At 42.1% G+C, this 18,529-nt stretch overlaps 3 protein-coding genes across 4 annotated transcripts in view; 1 reads left to right on the forward strand and 2 right to left on the reverse strand.

The window, feature by feature from the left end:
• Window positions 1-54: 54 nt before the first annotated feature.
• LOC143117309 (chemokine XC receptor 1-like) lies at window positions 55-8,480 on the reverse strand. The gene is made up of 2 exons (XM_076278944.1): window positions 7,931-8,480; window positions 55-3,614 (listed from the first exon to the last, which is right to left on the reverse strand). Exon 2 carries the CDS (start codon window positions 3,592-3,594, stop codon window positions 2,584-2,586), a length of 1,011 nt encoding a protein of 336 aa, XP_076135059.1. The 5' UTR covers window positions 3,595-3,614; window positions 7,931-8,480; the 3' UTR covers window positions 55-2,583.
• A 772-nt stretch (window positions 8,481-9,252) lies between these two features.
• Window positions 9,253-13,480, reverse strand: cwc15 (CWC15 spliceosome associated protein). Its single transcript, XM_076278946.1, has 7 exons — window positions 13,344-13,480; window positions 12,719-12,860; window positions 12,322-12,434; window positions 12,113-12,213; window positions 11,911-12,018; window positions 10,708-10,841; window positions 9,253-9,467 (listed from the first exon to the last, which is right to left on the reverse strand). The coding sequence occupies exons 2-7, from the start codon at window positions 12,847-12,849 to the stop codon at window positions 9,338-9,340; spliced, it is 717 nt and encodes a 238-aa protein (XP_076135061.1). The 5' UTR covers window positions 12,850-12,860; window positions 13,344-13,480; the 3' UTR covers window positions 9,253-9,337.
• A 577-nt stretch (window positions 13,481-14,057) lies between these two features.
• fyco1a (FYVE and coiled-coil domain autophagy adaptor 1a) overlaps window positions 14,058-18,529 on the forward strand; it is a 29,261-nt gene continuing 24,789 nt past the window's right edge. Inside the window, exons 1-4 of one of the 2 annotated variants that reach the window (XM_076278948.1) lie at window positions 14,058-14,114; window positions 15,135-15,240; window positions 16,125-16,231; window positions 18,278-18,403. In XM_076278948.1, the coding sequence (XP_076135063.1) occupies window positions 15,180-15,240; window positions 16,125-16,231; window positions 18,278-18,403 (294 nt within the window). In that variant the 5' untranslated portion in view covers window positions 14,058-14,114; window positions 15,135-15,179. Of the gene's footprint in view, window positions 14,115-15,131; window positions 15,241-16,124; window positions 16,232-18,277; window positions 18,404-18,529 lie in introns of both variants that reach the window. The other variant, XM_076278947.1, reaches the window with a different exon arrangement.

Genomic DNA, 18,529 nt, shown 5'->3' on the forward strand with positions numbered 1-18,529 from the left:
GGTCTGGTTTGCACGATGCAAACAAGACAGGGTCTTACAATAGCAAATTTGTACCTCAAGTGACATGAGACATACACTGAACTCCATACTTGTGTTATATCTGAATCAGAAATGTGCTTTATTATCCATATATTTGTCTAGCAGTACAGAAAAAAATATATGATAGCCTATACAACATATATATAATATATGATTTATAAGCAAGATAAAACAATATAGACAATAATGACAGTACACAATAAACAGACAACGCATTATTTACAGATAGGATACACAATATACAAGTAAAATAAACACTGTATAAAAGACAGACTATGTACACAAAGTGCGCTCGATGGTGTTTTATGCCCCTGTCGTCGTCTTCTAGGCAGCACCGCCACCGTCGACTTAAAGGCACTTAATCCTAAACCTAACCTTAACCCATGCCTAACCATAGCGCCTTCCAGGCAGCGCTGCCTTGAAGACAACATTGGGAGCATAAAACACCAAGAAACATAAAGTGCAGTGTGGGAGTGCATCTATAGTTTGTGGCTCAAAAAGAGTGAGTGGCATAGATGGTTCAGGTCAGCTGTTTATTTGAGTGATGATAATGATATCATGTGGTGTGGTGTGGTGTAGCACTTTTAGCTCCATCTCATTGAATCAGATTAGACCGTTAGCATCTCTCCTATAAGATAACGGTCTAATCTGATTCAATGAGCTGGAGATACAAGTGTTACTGTCAGACTCAGAGAATGGCTGGATGAACTGGGGAAAGTTAAAACTCAATTGTTTAAATTGAGGGGAGGTGGAAAATGAGTGTATTTCCCCAAATGGTGGAGTATCGCTTTAAGCATGTTCAGGATCAAGAGCAAGTTTGTCTGCCAGAGCACCAGCCGTTCAACCACTCTCTGGTATGCAGACTCTTAATCAGGTTGGATTAAGGCTGTAATCATAATATACTTTGAGGGGTACATGTCCCCTCAAATGCCCCCCCTCTCCCCCCAATATAAAGACATGAACAATTATACTACAATAGCCTATCGCCCACCACTTTCCAAAATAATCACTTGCAGATGTAATCACAAACTAAGCGTAACAATTGTTAACTAGATAAATTGGCCTACGTAACTAGCCAGCTACCCTTTGTATAAAGTTAAGATCTGTTAGTATTCCCATCAATTGTTGATGGAACATTAATGTTGTAACACCATGCCAATACTGGTACTAACACTTCATTTACAGCAAGGTTATACAACTGTGGTAAAACAGGTTTTGTTCTTTTCAGGGAAATTCTTTGTCATAACCCACACACATTTCCTGTTGGCCTTGGGTATTGGTATGTATGATAAAAAATCAAAACATCTGATGACTAAATTCCTTCGCCTCTGACTGATAGGACCCAAGCTGTCCCATCAGTGCAGGGATCTCAACTCTCATGCAATGACATTTCTTGATTTGCCATTCAGATCAGAAATGACTAGTTGTCTATTCCTGAATATTACGCAAGAAACGTTTTTTACTAATATTTCTAGTTTTCACTTTTGTGCGTTCAGAGTAGTAGAGAGAGTGAGAGAGACAGACAGACAGAGAGAGAGTGCACATGAAGATGCCAACTGAGCAGTAATAGAAGGTGGCATAGTTGAGTGCGGAAAGGAGCAAGGAGAAAATAAGGACTTATCCTGTTAAAAAGTGTCATAGCTCAGTCTAGGGGTGTAGTTGTTTTGTTTTCAATACCGCTTACATGATCACATGGTACCATGGTAACCTGGCCACACAAAGACCAAAAGTGCAAAATTAGAAGAAAGCAGAGCAAACAGGCAAATGTTGCATTCTGAGGTTTTTGATACAACTAAAAATTACGTCTTAAAGCAACACCAAATAACTTTCCCTCTGTCGCACGCATGCTATTTGTTTATCCAGCACAGGCTTTGCAAATAACGATGTCCACAGACAAGATAGAATATTTTGCATGACTTAGTCTTAGACTTTGCATGAAAAGTACGATGTATTGCGACATAAAATTTTTAGTTTCTTATGTCTCATTCCATCGAACTACAGATCCGCTACCCGATCTGGCAAACTTACATAGTGCGGTTATAGCCGATAGAGGGCCGCGAAGCGAATGCAGAATTGCCGTTCACCCTGTTACGAGTTGATGAACCACTAAAACGATTTTGGAAACATTATTTTAAGGTATAAAAAACTCTTTGGTGTTGCTTTAAAATTTGGGCCTAATATCTGGATTCATTTCTCTATAGCAATGCATAGTTTTTTGTTCATATCATTATTGTTATGGTTGTAATTTATTCATCCTTAATCAATGCCATTAGATAGAATAACTCAAAAAGGGGAAGAACAGGGCTATGTAAAACTATTAGACACTATTTCAGAAAAGAAAACGTATATAAACACATCACTCCATCTGTTCATGAATATGTATATGGGACATCTGGTCCCCCCCAATGTCGACTCTATGGCTGGGGCCTTGGATTGGGCTGGATGGGCCCAATGATGTACTGATATCTTAATACCTTGCGGTTGTTGTGAATCACTGAAGGGCCTGGAGCTGTACTCCAAATAAGGAGTTTGAGGGCATACTAATCAGTACATGGACCCCATCGACGGCATAACTACCATCCTCGTGCGCTGAGACTCCAAACTTGCCTGAGGTGGTGGTGAGATCTTATGAACGATCACTTTCAAGTGTTTTCTGAACTTTACTCCAACAAAGGCGTAGAACACAGGATTAAGGCAACAGTGTGAGAAGGCTATTAGCCGACATATGTAGAAGGCATAATCCAGGTGAATGCTCACATTGCAATCATCAAATGGGTGCAAATGAGAGAAAGACCGTAGGAATATAACAATGTTGTAAGGCGCCCACCCCACCAAAAACACAACAACAATGACAAAAATGAGCTTCACTGTCCTAATTCTCTTACTTGCTGGGGACTTCAGAACTGTTTGAAGTATCCTGGTGTAACAAAAGCACATGATAACAAAGGCAATGAAGAAAAATATATTTTGTTGATATTCTCCTGCTTTTTTAAAATCCAAGTCATCATACTGGCAGTGAGAGGTATTGAAGTGCACCTGGACATTGCTCCGTAATGTTGCAGGCAAGGCTGCCGCAAAGCTGAGTGCCCACACAAAGATTGACAAAGCAACTGCAAAATGTGTGCGATTTTCACCACGGTCAGACAAGGGATACACTACTGCTCTGTACCTTTGCAGTGACATCACCGTCAAAAACAAGACACTACTGTAAAATCCAGCATAAAAAACAAAATTGACCACCTTACAGGTCACTTCTCCGAGTGTCCATTGGTCAACATGATGATAGTATGCCCAGAAAGGTAATCCAAGGGTGAACATGAGATCTGAGAGAGCCAAATTGAAGATGAAGCCGTTAGTCATGGACTTGAGATTCTCATACTTGATCAGGATCAAGAGCACCAGTAGATTCCCAAAGAGGCTAAGGAGCGTCACTAGAGAGAAGATGATGGGAGTGGCGATGGCACCAAACACAATGACATCAGCCTTGCTGCACCCATCATCGGGATAGTAATCAGGATATTCATAGGTGGGCGAAGATGACGTAGTTGTTGTCATTATCTCTGAAAGGCCTCAACCTACAACACCACAGAAAAGTTCATCAATGGTTAATTTATTTATCAGGACTGTAGCCAGGAGGATGGCTGGAGTAGCCTGTGCCAGGGCATTATTGGATAGAAGGAAACATTCTGAATAGGCTATTTGTGCCTCGCCAGTTTTAAAAAGCTTGCTATAGCCTTGTTTAATGAAATATAATGGGAATGATATGTTCAGAAAAACTGCACACACACAAAGTAAAAACAAATTGAAGAGCTTTTCTCATAACGTATCACATAATTACAGTGCATGCAAATGCACTGTAATGTTATTCCTTTGGCTTGTTCCGACCTATTATTATTCTTCCAGGCCCTAATTTGGCTTGAACTGCTTATCGTAGAAACTTGGTTCAGCTTGGTTAGCTCTTGAACCAAATTTTGGTTCTATGACTTCATATTTCTACGACTTTTACTTTTTGAGATATTAAATAAAAACTAAATTCCATAGACTTAACATTGGCTTTATGACATCATAATAGGCTTTCTTTCTTTCTTTCACTTCTTTTTCTTCACTTTCTCTCACTCTATTTCTCCCAATTTCAATAACTTTTTAACATTTAATTTTTTTACTATTTACATTTTTATAGCATAGCAACCACTATAATTACCCTAGCAACGGCCTAGCAACCATCTTAAGTACCCTAGCAACCAACCTAGCAACCACTATATATATCATAAAAACCACTATAATTACCCTAGCAACACCCTAGCAACTACCTTAAGTACCCTAGCAACAACCTAGCAACCACTTCCATAATGACACCCTAGCAACCACCTCAGCAACCCACATGATTACCCTAGCAACCAACTTAGCAACCACTGTTTATATCATAGTAACCACCTTAAATACCCTAGCAAGAACCTAGCAACCACCTCAAGTACCATAGCAACCACTTAGCACCTGCTTCCAAAATGTCAACCTAGCAACCAACTTAGCAACCAGCATGATTACCCTAGCAACCAACCTAGCAACCACTTTTTATAGCATAGTAACTACTATGTTTGCCCTAGCAACACCTTAGCAATTATTTTAAGTACCCTAGCAACAACCTAGCAACTGCTTTCAAAATGTCAACTTAGCAATCAACTTAGCAACAAGCATGACTGCCCTAGCAACCAACCTAGCAACAACTTTGCATGCACTGTATTTCCTTCAGGAAATGCTTTTCTAGTGTCTCATTATATAAATCTCATATGTTAGAAAAAGACTTTCCAATTACAGAACAATGCACAGAGGGCAGGTGATAACACAGGTTAGCCTGGTAGTTTAATCTATAAGGAAGTTAGCCTAGGCCTACTGTCACATTTGGCTACTCATTGGCTACTGCGGAACTACTAGTGGACTGGAAGTAGAAACAAGCAGCCTACCTCCTACTAAGGAGCAAGGAGTTGTCATGGCAACTTAAGGCCTATCGACAGAATGTGTGCTAGTTTTATTACTTTCATCATGCTTCCATGCAGCCAATAAACGGAAAACGGACACCGAAACGAATATGTGTGTGTCTTGTAAACAGTAAACATTTATTCTGATTGAAATAAACCGAAAAAGGCTACTAATAAGCCGTTTGCACACCAGCTAGCATAGGCCTGTTCAGGGCCGGAGTGGGGCCACTTTTCAGCCCGGGAGTTTCAGGCCCAAGACCGGCCCACTTTTTAGTGGTGGTGGAAATTGGATGAATAAGGCAACATTTCAGCTCTTACTATCCTGTAGTTTTTATTATAGGCTACCAATATTCCACTATTCCACAAGGATAAGTTGATAAGTTAACAAAAACAGGAAGGAAGAAATAAAGCATTTGAAATGTATCCCACAATTCCACTAGAGGCATATTGAACTATTGTTTACATGGGTCAGCTATCATGTTGTTTGGTGCTTTGCTCCTTTACTACACCCACTTCTGAGCAAAGGCATATAGGTTGATCATGTAGCCTACTGCTGTCATACAGCCTACTGTTCTTTCTTACATAAAATAATTTATTTCATATGGTTAACTCTATTATCCTTTCTACTTGTCCCTGTAGTCATAGCTAATTTCATGCTCATCATTTTCAGCGGGGGACTGGCTGATCTGCTGCTCAGAGGCTACTTTTGTTTTTAGGCCTAGGCTACTGCATCAAGCTTGAGTTTTGTTATCAATATTTGCATAATATTTGCAAAGTCTATGAATCGCCATATTGGATGATACAAAAATATATTTTTTTATTTAATTTAATATGTTGCTTGCGAATAGGTTGACAACGCTACAACGTCCAGTATTAGCCCAATAATTAGGCTACGGCGCTATAATCATGGCTAATTTACCAGTTGCCACTTATTCTGTCCTCTTCAAAAAAAATCTGGAAGCTTGGCACATTTGGCAGCATTTACCTGGCCTTTCCAGTCCCTCATGGCCTCTTTCTACCATCCATCCTCCCTGACGCTTATCACTACGGTAGGGCCGGCCCAGCTGGTATCTGAGACAACTTTTTAGAAAAGACGGGCTATATGGACCTAACCAATTAACTCTTCTTGGGAGGGGAAAACAACTCATGCAGAGGCTGTGGTCTTAGGCATAGGATGCAAACGTGTGTAGCCAACTTTAAGAAGAGATAGATTAACGTGGCAAATGTTAATATTTTTCCCTCGACCGGCCCAAAATTGAAGCGGCCCACCGGGAATTCTCCCGATTCCCCACTCCGGGCCTGGGCCTGTTGTAAATGGAATATTGGGTCATGAAAACACCTAAACGGAATGATCCCACAGGGAAAAGTGTTGTAGGCCTGCGCAAGCTCAATTCGCACAGAATTAGGATAGCCTACAATGATGTGTCTCTCACGCACTTTCCTAATTATGGCGAATCAACGCACACACTTTTGGAACTTATGTCTTGCAATCATGCAAATGTCATGGAGTTCATCGACGGTAGAAAATGTCGTAATAGCGACGTTTTTAAAAAGATTTGTAAAAAAAAAACGTAATGGGCTGGCTATCGACATAGCTAAGCCTGAACAAGTGAAATAGCTACCCTGAAGACGTTGTATTATGCAGCCAAAAGAGGGAATTCCACCAGCGAAGATGCGTTGGGAGCCTATTTGTAGGCTGCGTCGCTGACTTATTCGGAATAATGTCGATTGCTATGTAAACATCCTCAAAATGTGACATTTTAGCTTAAACAGGTTAAACGAAATATTGACAGAAACGGAAATTTGGACAATGGACTGATTCAAAACGGTTTATTCCCGGAATGAAAACGTGCTGAATGTGTGCTCATTTCACTCACTTGTATGCTTGTTTTAACTTGTGTAGGCTAAATAGTGCGCTAATTCAGACTACATTTCGCACTATCTCCTACTTAGCCTACTATTTTGAGCTACAAACCTTTTTCAAAATACCTACATTTGTGTACTTCCGATATACCAACTCAAATTTCTGCAAGAAAATCACAGACCTTGCAATTGATGTAGGTGGCCCGTTAACCTATAGGCCTACCTACCTGGGTTGTATCAAGTTTACAGTTTAGACAAAAGATAGAAAAAGAGAGGCCACACCCTGCAATATGTTTTAAAAACACGTTGGACATTGAAATAGGCCTATGGACACAAGAGAACATTGTCTTTTTATTTATTTATTTATTTATGTATGAATGACCTTAACCAAAGTAGCGTATAAGTGGGTGGTTGCATGCATTTTTGTGTCCGAGTTGCGTGTATGGGTGTGCGTGTGTGTGTAATGTCTTAAATTATTAGAGGATGCCGTTTCCAGGTGAGGTGTGGGACAGGTCAACCCTCCAATACTGAAGCATTCTATACAATTGTTAAAATCTATACATTTTACTATTTGAATGTGGGGTGGGTAGGCTAACACAGTGTCCCAACCTACCCCCCTTAGTTATCTTGCTGTATTGGCCTAGTGCTGGTTTATGCTTGGATAAATGCATTATGTTTTGCCTCAGAGACTACAGTTTAATATAATATGGCATGTGGGTTTTACAAAAGTGAAAGTAGGCTACTAAAGATATAGCGCTTTTTACCGTCTGGTCAAACTCAGTTTTCCTTTGTAAAATTAGAACAAGTGACATCATAGGCTTAAAAATCACCAGTGGTGGAATTGTGCAAAATGCTGAGGTGATCATGTCTAATATCTTATTCCTGTTTTGTGGAAATGGTGGTGTTACTCACCCCATGTTACAACCATACACGGTCTCCCCCTAGCCTATATAGTGCGCTCAATAAAAAAAAGCGCACACTTTACTAAATTGCGCTCATAATCTAGTTTTAGTACAATGTAAGAATGAGTTAAAATATAAATATTTTCTCACCTTAGACTTCACGATAATGTTTCTCCCAGGAGATATTTTTTTTTAGAAGCCTAATTTGGTCTCTTGCTTGCGTGTCGGTCTGGTTGACTGCATACCCCTCCCAAACGGAACTGCTATAACCTATCTTCCAAATTATTGGTTATTGGTTCTCATCCACGTTCACCTGGGTAGCCTATATTCTGCCACGAAATTGTCTTGCATTTGCATAAGCCTATCCTTCTGCCAGGGTGAGACGGTTGTGTGACATCAAAGCAGTATTACGTTTGAGTGCGAATTGCTGATTTAGCTTAGGCTAGAGCATAGAAAACCTTCAACCACATTGCACTAGGTGCTGTGCACTCGGCCACAAACGCGAATTTGTGAAACACGTCAGTTCGATTTCACGTTCAAATAGCGGCTATCCATTTCTCGTACACTGCATGCATTTAATATGATTCGGCGAGGCGATCAAATAGACGATTGTAGACGATCACTAGTTTGAGAGCTACCTGGTAGCCACATTTCCGCAATGAAGACATAGCCTAATTAACGCACGAAACCTACTGATCAGTCAGACAAACGTGCACCTGCCTCTCCCACTGAGAACAGAAAGCCTGTCTTAAAAAGCAGTTCCACGCAGGGAATGTAGCAAGTGGCGTTTAAATACAAGTGGCCATAGGTGTTGTCTACTCCAGTGTTTTTCAACCACTGTGCCGGGGCACACTAGTGTGCCGTGAGAGATCATCAGGTGTGCCGCAGAAAATTACCCAAATGTCACTCACTGGTCCAGAAAAGCAACTGTTGCATCAAAGAATTTATAACCACATGTATGAATGCACTATTTGTGGTATGCAGGCATTGTACAAAGGGGCCCCATATCCAGTATTCACAGAATCATCACATATCCAGTTCATAACAACAATTAAATAAGATAGTCACCTACAAATGAAACAGAGGGCGCTTGTTTAATTGAGCAGGTCTTGCATAGAAGCCATAATAAGGCCATATCTGTGTAGCTATTATTTGAAATTTTAGGCTATGGTATGTTTCTTATTTCCTCACACAGGATTAGTGTGCCGTGGGACATTTTAAGTGTCAAAATTGTGCCGTGGTACAAAAAAGGTTGAAAAACACTGGTCTACTCTACTCTACTTGCCACTTGAGATCCACAGAGAACCAAACCATACATTTTCAAGAAACGTAGCCCAATCAGTTTAATTGCACCGGATTAAAATAAACATCCCTCCCTCCCTCAAGCAACATAGCCATTTTTGATTCTGACATTTGTCCGAGGTGGTGTGAAAGCAATGAGAACATGTAATTTGACATGAACACTTCAATAATACGTGGAAGATACAAATAACTTTATTGAGTGAATTGAACAAAAACAGACAAGAAAGGGCAATACACACATTCTCTATTCAAATGCTACTTAACATACTTCTCCATGAACTTTTTGTGAAATTCAGACCGAAGGGTATCATTGACGAAACGTTTCTCTTTGCGGGCCTCATCAACTCCTTTCGCACAGTTCTTGAAAACAACGTCATCATCCCACCTGAAAATGAAAGAAACTGTGAGGCACTTCTTCCTTTACTCCTTCCAAAACAGAGAACACCACAGTGAGCTCATTTCCTTACATTGATGTCAATATTGACATCAATGTAAACAAGATGCACTGCTTTTGCGTGTGTTCTTGGGTGAATATTATAAGTGTGTGTGTGTTTGGGTAAATGTTATAAGCGTGTGTGTGTGTGTGTGTTTGGGTGAATGTTAAAAGCGTGTGTGTGTTTGGGTGAATGTTATAAGCGTGTGTGTGTGTGTGTTTGGGTGGATGTTATAAGCGTGTGTGTGTGTGTGTGTGTGTGTTCAGGTGAATGTTATAAGCGTGTGTGTGTTTGGGTGAATGTTATAAGCGTGTGTGTGTGTGTTTGGATGAATGTTATATGCGTGTGTGTGTGTGTTTGGGTAAATGTTATAAGCGTGTGTGTGTGTGTGTTGGGTGAATGTTATAAGCGTGTGTGTGTTTGGGTGAATGTTATAAGCGTGTGTGTGTTTGGGTGAATGTTATAAGCGTGTGTGTGTTTGGGTGAATGTTATAAGCGTGTGTGTGTGTTTGGGTGAATGTTATAAGCGTGTGTGTGTGTTTGGGTGAATGTTATAAGCGTGTGTGTGTGTTTGGGTGAATGTTATAAGCGTGTGTGTGTGTGTTTGGGTGAATGTTATAAGCGTGTGTTTGGGTGAATGTTATAAGCGTGTGTGTATTTGGGTGATTGTGTGTATGTTTGGGTGAATGTGTGTGTGTGTGTGTGTGAATGTGTGTGTTTGGGTGAATGTGTGTGTGTGTGTGTGTTTGGGTGAATGTGTGTGTGTGTGTGTGTTTGGGTGAATGTGTGTGTGAATGTGTGTGTGAATGTGTGTGTGTGAATGTGTGTGTGTGAATGTGTGTGTGAATGTGTGTGTGAATGTGTGTGTGAATGTGTGTGTTTGGGTGAATGTGTTTGGGTGAATGTGTGTGTGAATGTGTGTGTTTGGGTGAATGTGTGTGTGAATGTGTGTGTGTTTGGGTGAATGTGTGTGTGTGTGTGTGTTTGGGTGAATGTGTATAATCATGATATCACATTTTCATACCATATCTCTAACGTTAGTGGGTGGTGGAAAAAGTTGAGTGGCTGGTAGATTTTGGACAAAATATTTAATTTTCATCCCTAGTGTGTGTGTGTGTGTGTAACCCTATAACATACATGTATGACATGTCCTCTGGATGTAGACCACACATGACATTTAAATAAGGTTACCTTCTCTTAACTTGGAAGGAGGCCGGAATCGGCACGGGCTGCTGCTGCTGCTGCCCTGCCAGGTTAAGAAGCGGGTTTCCACTCAGGATGTTCTCCATGCGAATCCTCTCCTCTTCAGCCTTCTGCTCCCTGTCCTACATAACACACACACACACACACACACACACCAGATTTACATCTTTTGATTTAGTGGAAGACTAACAGCCAAGCTACCATGCAAAAGGAGACTTTTCTGACACAATAAATACTACCTTTACAAACAATTCACAATAACCAGAGGGTGATGGTGCAGAAGTTTAAATTAAAACCAGAGGAAGTAATCAAGAGAGAGAAGAAGTCATCAAAAGAGATAGCGGTGGATAGAAAAGGAAGCGCATGGTAAGTGTGAGTTTGCCATGTTAGGTTTGTTAGTTATGATAGAGTTGGAGGCACACACAGAGTTGGGACTCCCCTGCTGTGGAAGAGGTTGGCAGCACGTTCCACCATTGGGTAAATACAAAAGAAAATGGTCCTGTGTGTGTGTGTGTGTGTAACGGCTCCCACACACAGTTGCGTTCCGTCAACGCATGCCAGTGGGTGTTCCCGACGGTAGCTATGCAAATGACTTGAAGTATAACTGTAATTTGATTGGCTGGTGCCGTCTGTTGTTGTCCGTTGGTGCAGCAAAAGTTGAACTTTGACGCGAGCGACGGGACGCAATGGACCCACAATTCAGTTCGGCAACGGATGACGTAAGCCTGTGTAAAGTGAACGGGATGCGTCTCCAGCACTGCAACGCACGCAACTGTGTGTAGGAGCAGTAAGGCTACAGTGCCAGGCCACGTTCCTTGTGCTAATGCAGCAGCCGTCCGAGGGATAGCATGACACCATGTCCTAACAAGGATCTGAGTGAGTGACTGTCAATTTCATCTGTCTACACTGAATCCGTTAAATATGCCCTTCTATTGGGTCATATTTCTCATTCAAAATAGCAGAGCAAAGCGGATTTTATCGCTAATGTTCGCTCGCATCGTGTCTGGTTAGGACATGGTGTTAGGCTTTATGAGAGCATTCAAGGAACTGGATGCAGCAGAAGTCACTTTGTAGGCGAGCACTTAGTCAGGATTCACATTCACACGAGTGAGCGGCTACGCTGTCATTGGGTTAAATAATAGTCAACAGAATATTTACCCATTGGCTGGGTTGACTGAATATGAAATGTACCTTTCGCTCCTGCTCTTCTGCCCTCTCCTTCTTAATTTTGTCCAGTTCAGCCAACAGGGCGGCAGTGTCATCGTCGCTGTCAGAGTCGGAGTCAGAGTTTTCGTCGTCCTAAAATGACGAAGGCATAAAGGAAGCATCAGGGTAAGGTACAACATCACTTAAGAGTTGAAAACATGTTTCAGAAAGAACTTAAACATCATACATCTGTGAGCGGATCATCGGCGTCCAAGTTTGCAGCTGGGATCTGATCGAGACGGGGTCTTTTAGAGGAAGAAGAGGACGACGACGAAGATGTGGTGTGTTCTATAACAAGGCCAAGGATAGCATCTTACTTTCACCATCCAAACACACAAGCTTTTTTGAAGCTCACTGGTGAAAAAAAGAAATTAAATGCTGCGGCAGTGCCCTTACCCCTGGGTCCCCTCTCCCTGGTCTTGTCCCTCACAGCGACTCTCTCACGCTCCTCTAACTCACGACGGAAGTCACGGGCACGCACCTCCTCAGGGGCATCCTGGGTGGGTTGCCTGATGAAACAATGACCAGAAATGAATAATGATCCATTTCCTTGAAGGAACACCCTAATATACACAGTACTAGTCAAAACTTTGGACACCCCTACTCATTTATGAGCTTTCCCTTTATTTGAACCATCTTTACATCGTAAAATGAAACCCTTTAATTGTATTGACATTTCTTGCAAACAGTGTGGTTTCAAAAGGACAAAATAATAACTTACATTTTACGAGCAAGTGAATAAGAAATAAAAATTCAACCGCTTTAGACGTAATGGTGCAATCGCTCTACTTACCTGTACTTGATTTTTGTGTGCCCCGGTAGATCTCGGCTAGAATATTGTTTTGATAATGCACTAAGGTCGCCTTCTCCTTTGCCTCGCCCCCCTCGAGCGGGTTCGAAAGTTGGCCTTGCGGCGGTGGTCATCTTTATGTGTCCTGGACAAAGCAATGTGTATTACCCATAGGCATCTTAATTTTTCTAGGCCAGTGGTATGAGTGAATTCAACCAACTTGTCCATCAATAACCTCGCCAACAGGTCTAGCAAACCGCATAACTTATTTGTCTAGCTAACGTTAGCGGAGTTCCAGGTTACAAGACGGCTAAATATAATAACACACTAAACACCCTGATATGTGATACAAATAGGTTGTTCATAATGTTTTCCCGTCTCAATTTACTGACTTTTTCTATTTAGGCATGTTACCATCACAGAGATTTACATTACGAACTGATATTAGCTACATTAGGCATAGCTACAAGATAGCTCACTCTCACACGCCGCATGAATATATTAGACTTTGAAGAATATCAGACCTGAAAATAATACACAAATTACATTATACCATTACAACACTACTCTTATTACGCACAGCACAGGGAAATATAAAGAAATTGTGTTAAATAAATACAATTCTCACCTCAAATCCACACAGACTCAAACAAATGAGTGTGTTGCACAGGGTCCTACCATGGGTCCTACACAAGCCCAGAGAGTAATCATTCTTTCCACCCATTGGCTGAAACAAAGAGTGATGAAATCCAAACGGTGGATTTAGGTGTCCATTGTTGCCTGATTCAAATTACTTATCTTACCAATTTTGAAGAAGGCTATAGACACACTGTAACCGTACCAATAACCAGCACACTACTACTATTCAGCTACTAGATCTCTACTAGACCTGTGAATAAATCAGACGTCTGTGTGTGTGTGTGTGTGTGTGTGTGTGTGTGTGTGAACCATAGGATAAAAAAATGGCAATAGGCTATAGGAATGTTCTTAATGTTTTTCCCCCTGTAACTACTTGAAATTGATCACATGATCCCACAGACAGGGATGCCCGTGTTTACTTACTTTTGCGCTTTACAACCAAACTATCGATTGTAATAATCCTTCCTTATCCAATGAGAATGGAGTAAAAGGCAAGGGTGGGATCAGCAAGTGTGTTGTTCTAATAGAGCCCAGTATTGAAATCGATCGTCTTGTTACATAATATATTATCAATAAATAAATGCAAGTGTTGGATTTTCTGAAGTCTTTAATCACCACAGGTAAGCAATATTTTAAGTGACGTATACGGATGTCCTCCTCTGATTAGCTCAGACAACTGCCAATCACTTAGTTGAGCGTAACTAGCAAGTTTGTTACTCAGTGTAAACTATGTTGACTGCTGTGGGACATCTGGCAATAAGTATGATTAAATTCATTTTTCGTGTTGATACAGAGCAGATTATTCGTCGATTGCTGTGTACATCAAACCCCTAATGTTATATTGAAATGTCAGTTTCAGATATACACCTAACATCTAATACCTTGCTTTAAAAACCTTGGAGGCTAGCCAGCCTTGTCTAAATGTAGGCTGGAACTATAATCAAACCTACTTTAAGTATGAATTTGAGAAGTGGTCATAGTATATCGCAGCTTCTGACGTCTTCGTGTATCGTTAACATCTGAAACGGAAATTAAGCTATTCAATTGTTACCTAACAAACTGTGCTGTGCTGGCTTGACTAGCTGCCCCAGACTGGTAACGTTACATGCCAGTCATAGAAGTTGCGGCGACATAATTTTGTCTCACAGCATTACATTCAATTCTGGGAGTCTGTCTCACCACTTCCTATGTGGTCGATCGCTATGTGCTCACACACACACCCATCATGATGGTGTGAAAGCAACATTTGCAGTGCATGCACGTAACGTTGTGCATTTCACATTTAGCACTCATGAAATGAAATAGGCCCAGCATATTAGAAAGAGATAATATTTAGATATCACATAATGTGGCATACTTAGACAGACAGAAAATCCTCTAGGTGCTAATTGAACATGATGTAGCCTACATTTGGAAAATGTCTACATTTGCACTTCTTGTTGAGGTGCTTTAAAATTGTATGCACATTCTGCAATGGAAGGATTGTGAAAGGATGCCGATTTGTGAGCTCAACAATCAATCAAATTACTCCACTACCGTTAGTGCTCATGGAGCAACATGTTGATTGTGTATGGCTCTGCCCTGGCCATTTTCATTGAATTACAACATTAATCACAAGATGTGTTGGTGTTGCTTTTGTCATTTGAAAATCAGTATGTTTGTGTGTGAGTCAGTTAACACACTGTGTGTGAGGGTGCATGAGTCTGCTCACCTAGTGTGTGTCTGTGTGTGTCTTTTGTCTCTGTTGGCTCTGAATATCTTTGACTGTCTGACTCAGCAGACTCTTCGTGACCCCCCGACCCCTTTTGCCAGGGTGTGTGTGGCCATGGCAACCAGTCCGGCTGTGGGGGAGAGCCAGCTCCAGAGGATTATCCGAGATCTGCACGGTACAGTGTGTGTTTGTGTGTGTGTGTGTGTGTGTGTGTGTGTGCCTGCCTCTGTGTGGTGTGTCTGTCAATGAGAGAGAGAAAGAGAGAGAACAAGAGAGAACCTACTCTTTACCTACTGTGCGTATGCGAAAGGTATGCATATGTGTGGCAGTCTGAACACGCATGGGTGAATCTGTGTGTGAATGTGTTTGAGAGAAAGAGAAAGGGCCACAATCCATTGTTTGGAGCGAAAACAAGTCTCTGAGGAAGAGTGACAGCATGCAGCTCAGAGACAACTGCGGGCCACACCTAATGGTCCATACCTTTGTTCGACCGATTTTAATGTGAAGCGATCCTCTGGCTCCCCTGGATCTCTGTATCTCGTGGGCATCACAGTGTACTTGCTGCAGCCCCGTCGTGCTGCACCGCTGGTCGGGCCGACATGTCCAGCGTGTCCCTTCACCCCGCCGAGACTCCGCTGCTGTGGAAGCAGAGAGCGGACGCGCTGCGGCGGCGGCGGCAGAGGGAGAGTTTGCTGAGGGGACACCCGTCGCCCGTCTCGGCGCAGTTCCTGCGCTGGCTCCGAGGCACGCCACGTCCACAGTGCTGTGTGCCAGGATGGAGGGACAGGACAAGACAGGACAGGACAGAAATGGAAGGGCAGTCCAAATCTGAGTAGAGAGTTACAATTTCCAAGAAGTTTTGGGGATGGTTTGGGACATGATAGTTATTTAGAAGAGGTGTGAAGGAAACTGATAAAAGTAGATGGAAGGAAGAGAGAGAGAGGGAGGGAGAGAGAGAGGGGGGTGGGGTGGGGAGGCTGCGTCAGTGGGGTATGGGGGCTGGTGCTGGGTGTGTTCTGGTGTTTCTGTGTGATATATGTGTGTTCTCTGTTGTCACAGATGCTGTGGCTGAGCTTGCTAAAGAGTACAAAGAGTCTGGAGAACCCATCACGGATGACAGCTCAAACCTACACAAGTTCTCCTACAAGCTAGAATACCTGCTCCAGGTGAGTGACACAAAAGTCCTCTTAGGCACGACTACTTGTCACACTGAGCCAACTTGGTAGTGTCTCCAGCCAGATATTCCTGGCATACAAATGGCCCTTTCCATTAGACTCGTAAATCATCGTACGCCCACCCGTACAACATGTAGGAATGAGTTGCTAGAGGAACGCTGGGGTTTGTAGTCTTTTTGGGAAGAACATGGATGCCACCAGGGCAGAAGCTGTCTCGTTGGTGCTGGACATTGGTCTAGAACACGAGAACACGTCTCTCATTCTTCCTTACTGGGTATGGTCAATGTGAATTAATAATAAAACCTTTTTTTAGTAACTCAATTTCGCCTATTTCAATTTCAACAAGTGCTGTCGCGTTTCTCTCGAGCCACGAGGGGCATTAGCAGGAGGCTAGTCATTGTTATTGTTTTGTGCTACATGTAGCCTCTAGCTAAACGGCTGGAAAACAAATAGTTACATTGTATTGCACGCACAGCAAGACCGTGCAATGCATGAATTGGTGACCGGATTGAAGCACCAATGTAATCTAGTGTGTAAGAGCATTGCACTGACATTAAAATGACCAACACAGTACAAATGCAAAGAAAATACATGTCATCTCTTCTCAACTACCCAGATAGCAAAATCAGATTGGCAGATAGCGGACCGCTGGTGGTATGCCGCCGGTGGCGTACCACTTGTGGTTTGCCGTTGGACCACCATCTCTTTAAATTTAACTTGTCATGAATATTAAGAAAAGTTAATAAATTGATATATGGAGTATAACTGAACAAATGAAAAAGATTTTAGACCAATAGTGGCAAAATATTGGGCAATTTGTCTGCAAACCGCCAGCGGACCGCCAGAGAACCAATGAGCAAAATGCCAGCGGACCGCCAGCTATGCCCCCAGTGGACTGACAGTGGTCCGCCAGCCTCTTGCTATCTGGGTATGGGCGCAGCCATGTTTGTCGTGAGGTCGTACGTCCACCTCGGGGTAGCCCCAAGTACTCTGAGGTAAAGGGGGCGTGTCGGCGTGAAATGCTGGGAAATGTACACTTTCCAACTCGGGCGACTTACAGGAATGTTGGACTTACAGTTCAACTCCAGTGTCCCTAATTCATTTTTTTCCTTAGAAAGAAGTTGTTCCTCCGTGCTTCTGTGGTAAACAATCCGGTGCATCAACGGGAGAGGATTAATTGTAGACAGAGAGGCGTAGTTCACCGGAGCAACACAGATGTTACATCCTTTGATTTTTATTTTTTAAGGTGCCAACATACAAGGGACTAACGCTTAGATGTGAACCCACATCAGAGTCAGAGTCTATTATGGAAGGCATAGGTGGTGGTATCCTATTAAGCTAAACGGGATCATCTGACAGGTGTGTAGAGGGTGGTACCTCAGTCTTCCTATGGCTACCATAGAAGTAGGCTACACTCAAAACATGATCAGCCCTGAAAGTATAAATATGTATTCCTGGCATACAAAGTCAGGCTCCCTCATGAATGGAAGGAGACCTGTAACTCCACTTTGGATGGTTACACAGACCTTAAAACTGTGTAGTGGGAAGCTTAATAAAACGTCCAGTTGTCACTTCTCTCAAGGTTAACAATGTATATTTCCAATGATTTCCTCTCTGGACTGCGCCATATTTCTGTTGGCAACGGCAGTTTTCAACTTGACAAGTCGACACCTTTAGACTTGTGAGTTTTACCATGTGGGCTTAACTGATGTCATTTCGCCTTCCCCACATGTGAAAAAGGCTTGTGCCAGCTCAGAAAGCTCACAAGCCTTTTTTCACATGTGGGCAAGGTTTCACAAGAGTACAAAGAGTAATGACAAAAAAGTAGTTTGGAAATACTTCGGATTTTGTTGTTATCAGTTGTTGAAAAAATTAGACGCACTGCATCAAAGAAATTAGTATTTGTTACATTGCTATAAGAGTGTTTATGAATTCTGCATGGAGTTTTATTTGTTGTAGTTTTTATGCAATAGTAAGTGTGTGTGTGTGTGTGTGTGGTGTGTGTGTGTGTGTGTGTGTGTGTGTGTGTGTGTCCAGTTTGACCAGAAGGAGAAGACTACCCTGCTGGGCAATAGGAAAGACTACTGGGACTACTTTAGTGACTGCTTAGCCAAAGTGAAAGGAGCCAACGATGGGATTCGCTTTGTCAAGTCCATCCCAGAGGTACAGTAGGCACTAGGCAATGTGTACTAGTGTGTGTTTGCAGTCGTTCACTAAACTTGCTGTATGGCTCTTTTCTGTACATCTCTATTTCTGTATTTATCTATTTCTGTGTGTATCTAGTGTTCT

The sequence above is a fragment of the Alosa pseudoharengus genome, unplaced genomic scaffold, assembly GCF_046254945.1.
Source record: "Alosa pseudoharengus isolate Yale_2024_CS ecotype anadromous, Long Island Sound unplaced genomic scaffold, YU_APseudo_1.1 YU_APseudo_1.1_scf_11, whole genome shotgun sequence".
Taxonomy (NCBI): Eukaryota; Metazoa; Chordata; class Actinopteri; order Clupeiformes; family Clupeidae; genus Alosa; species Alosa pseudoharengus.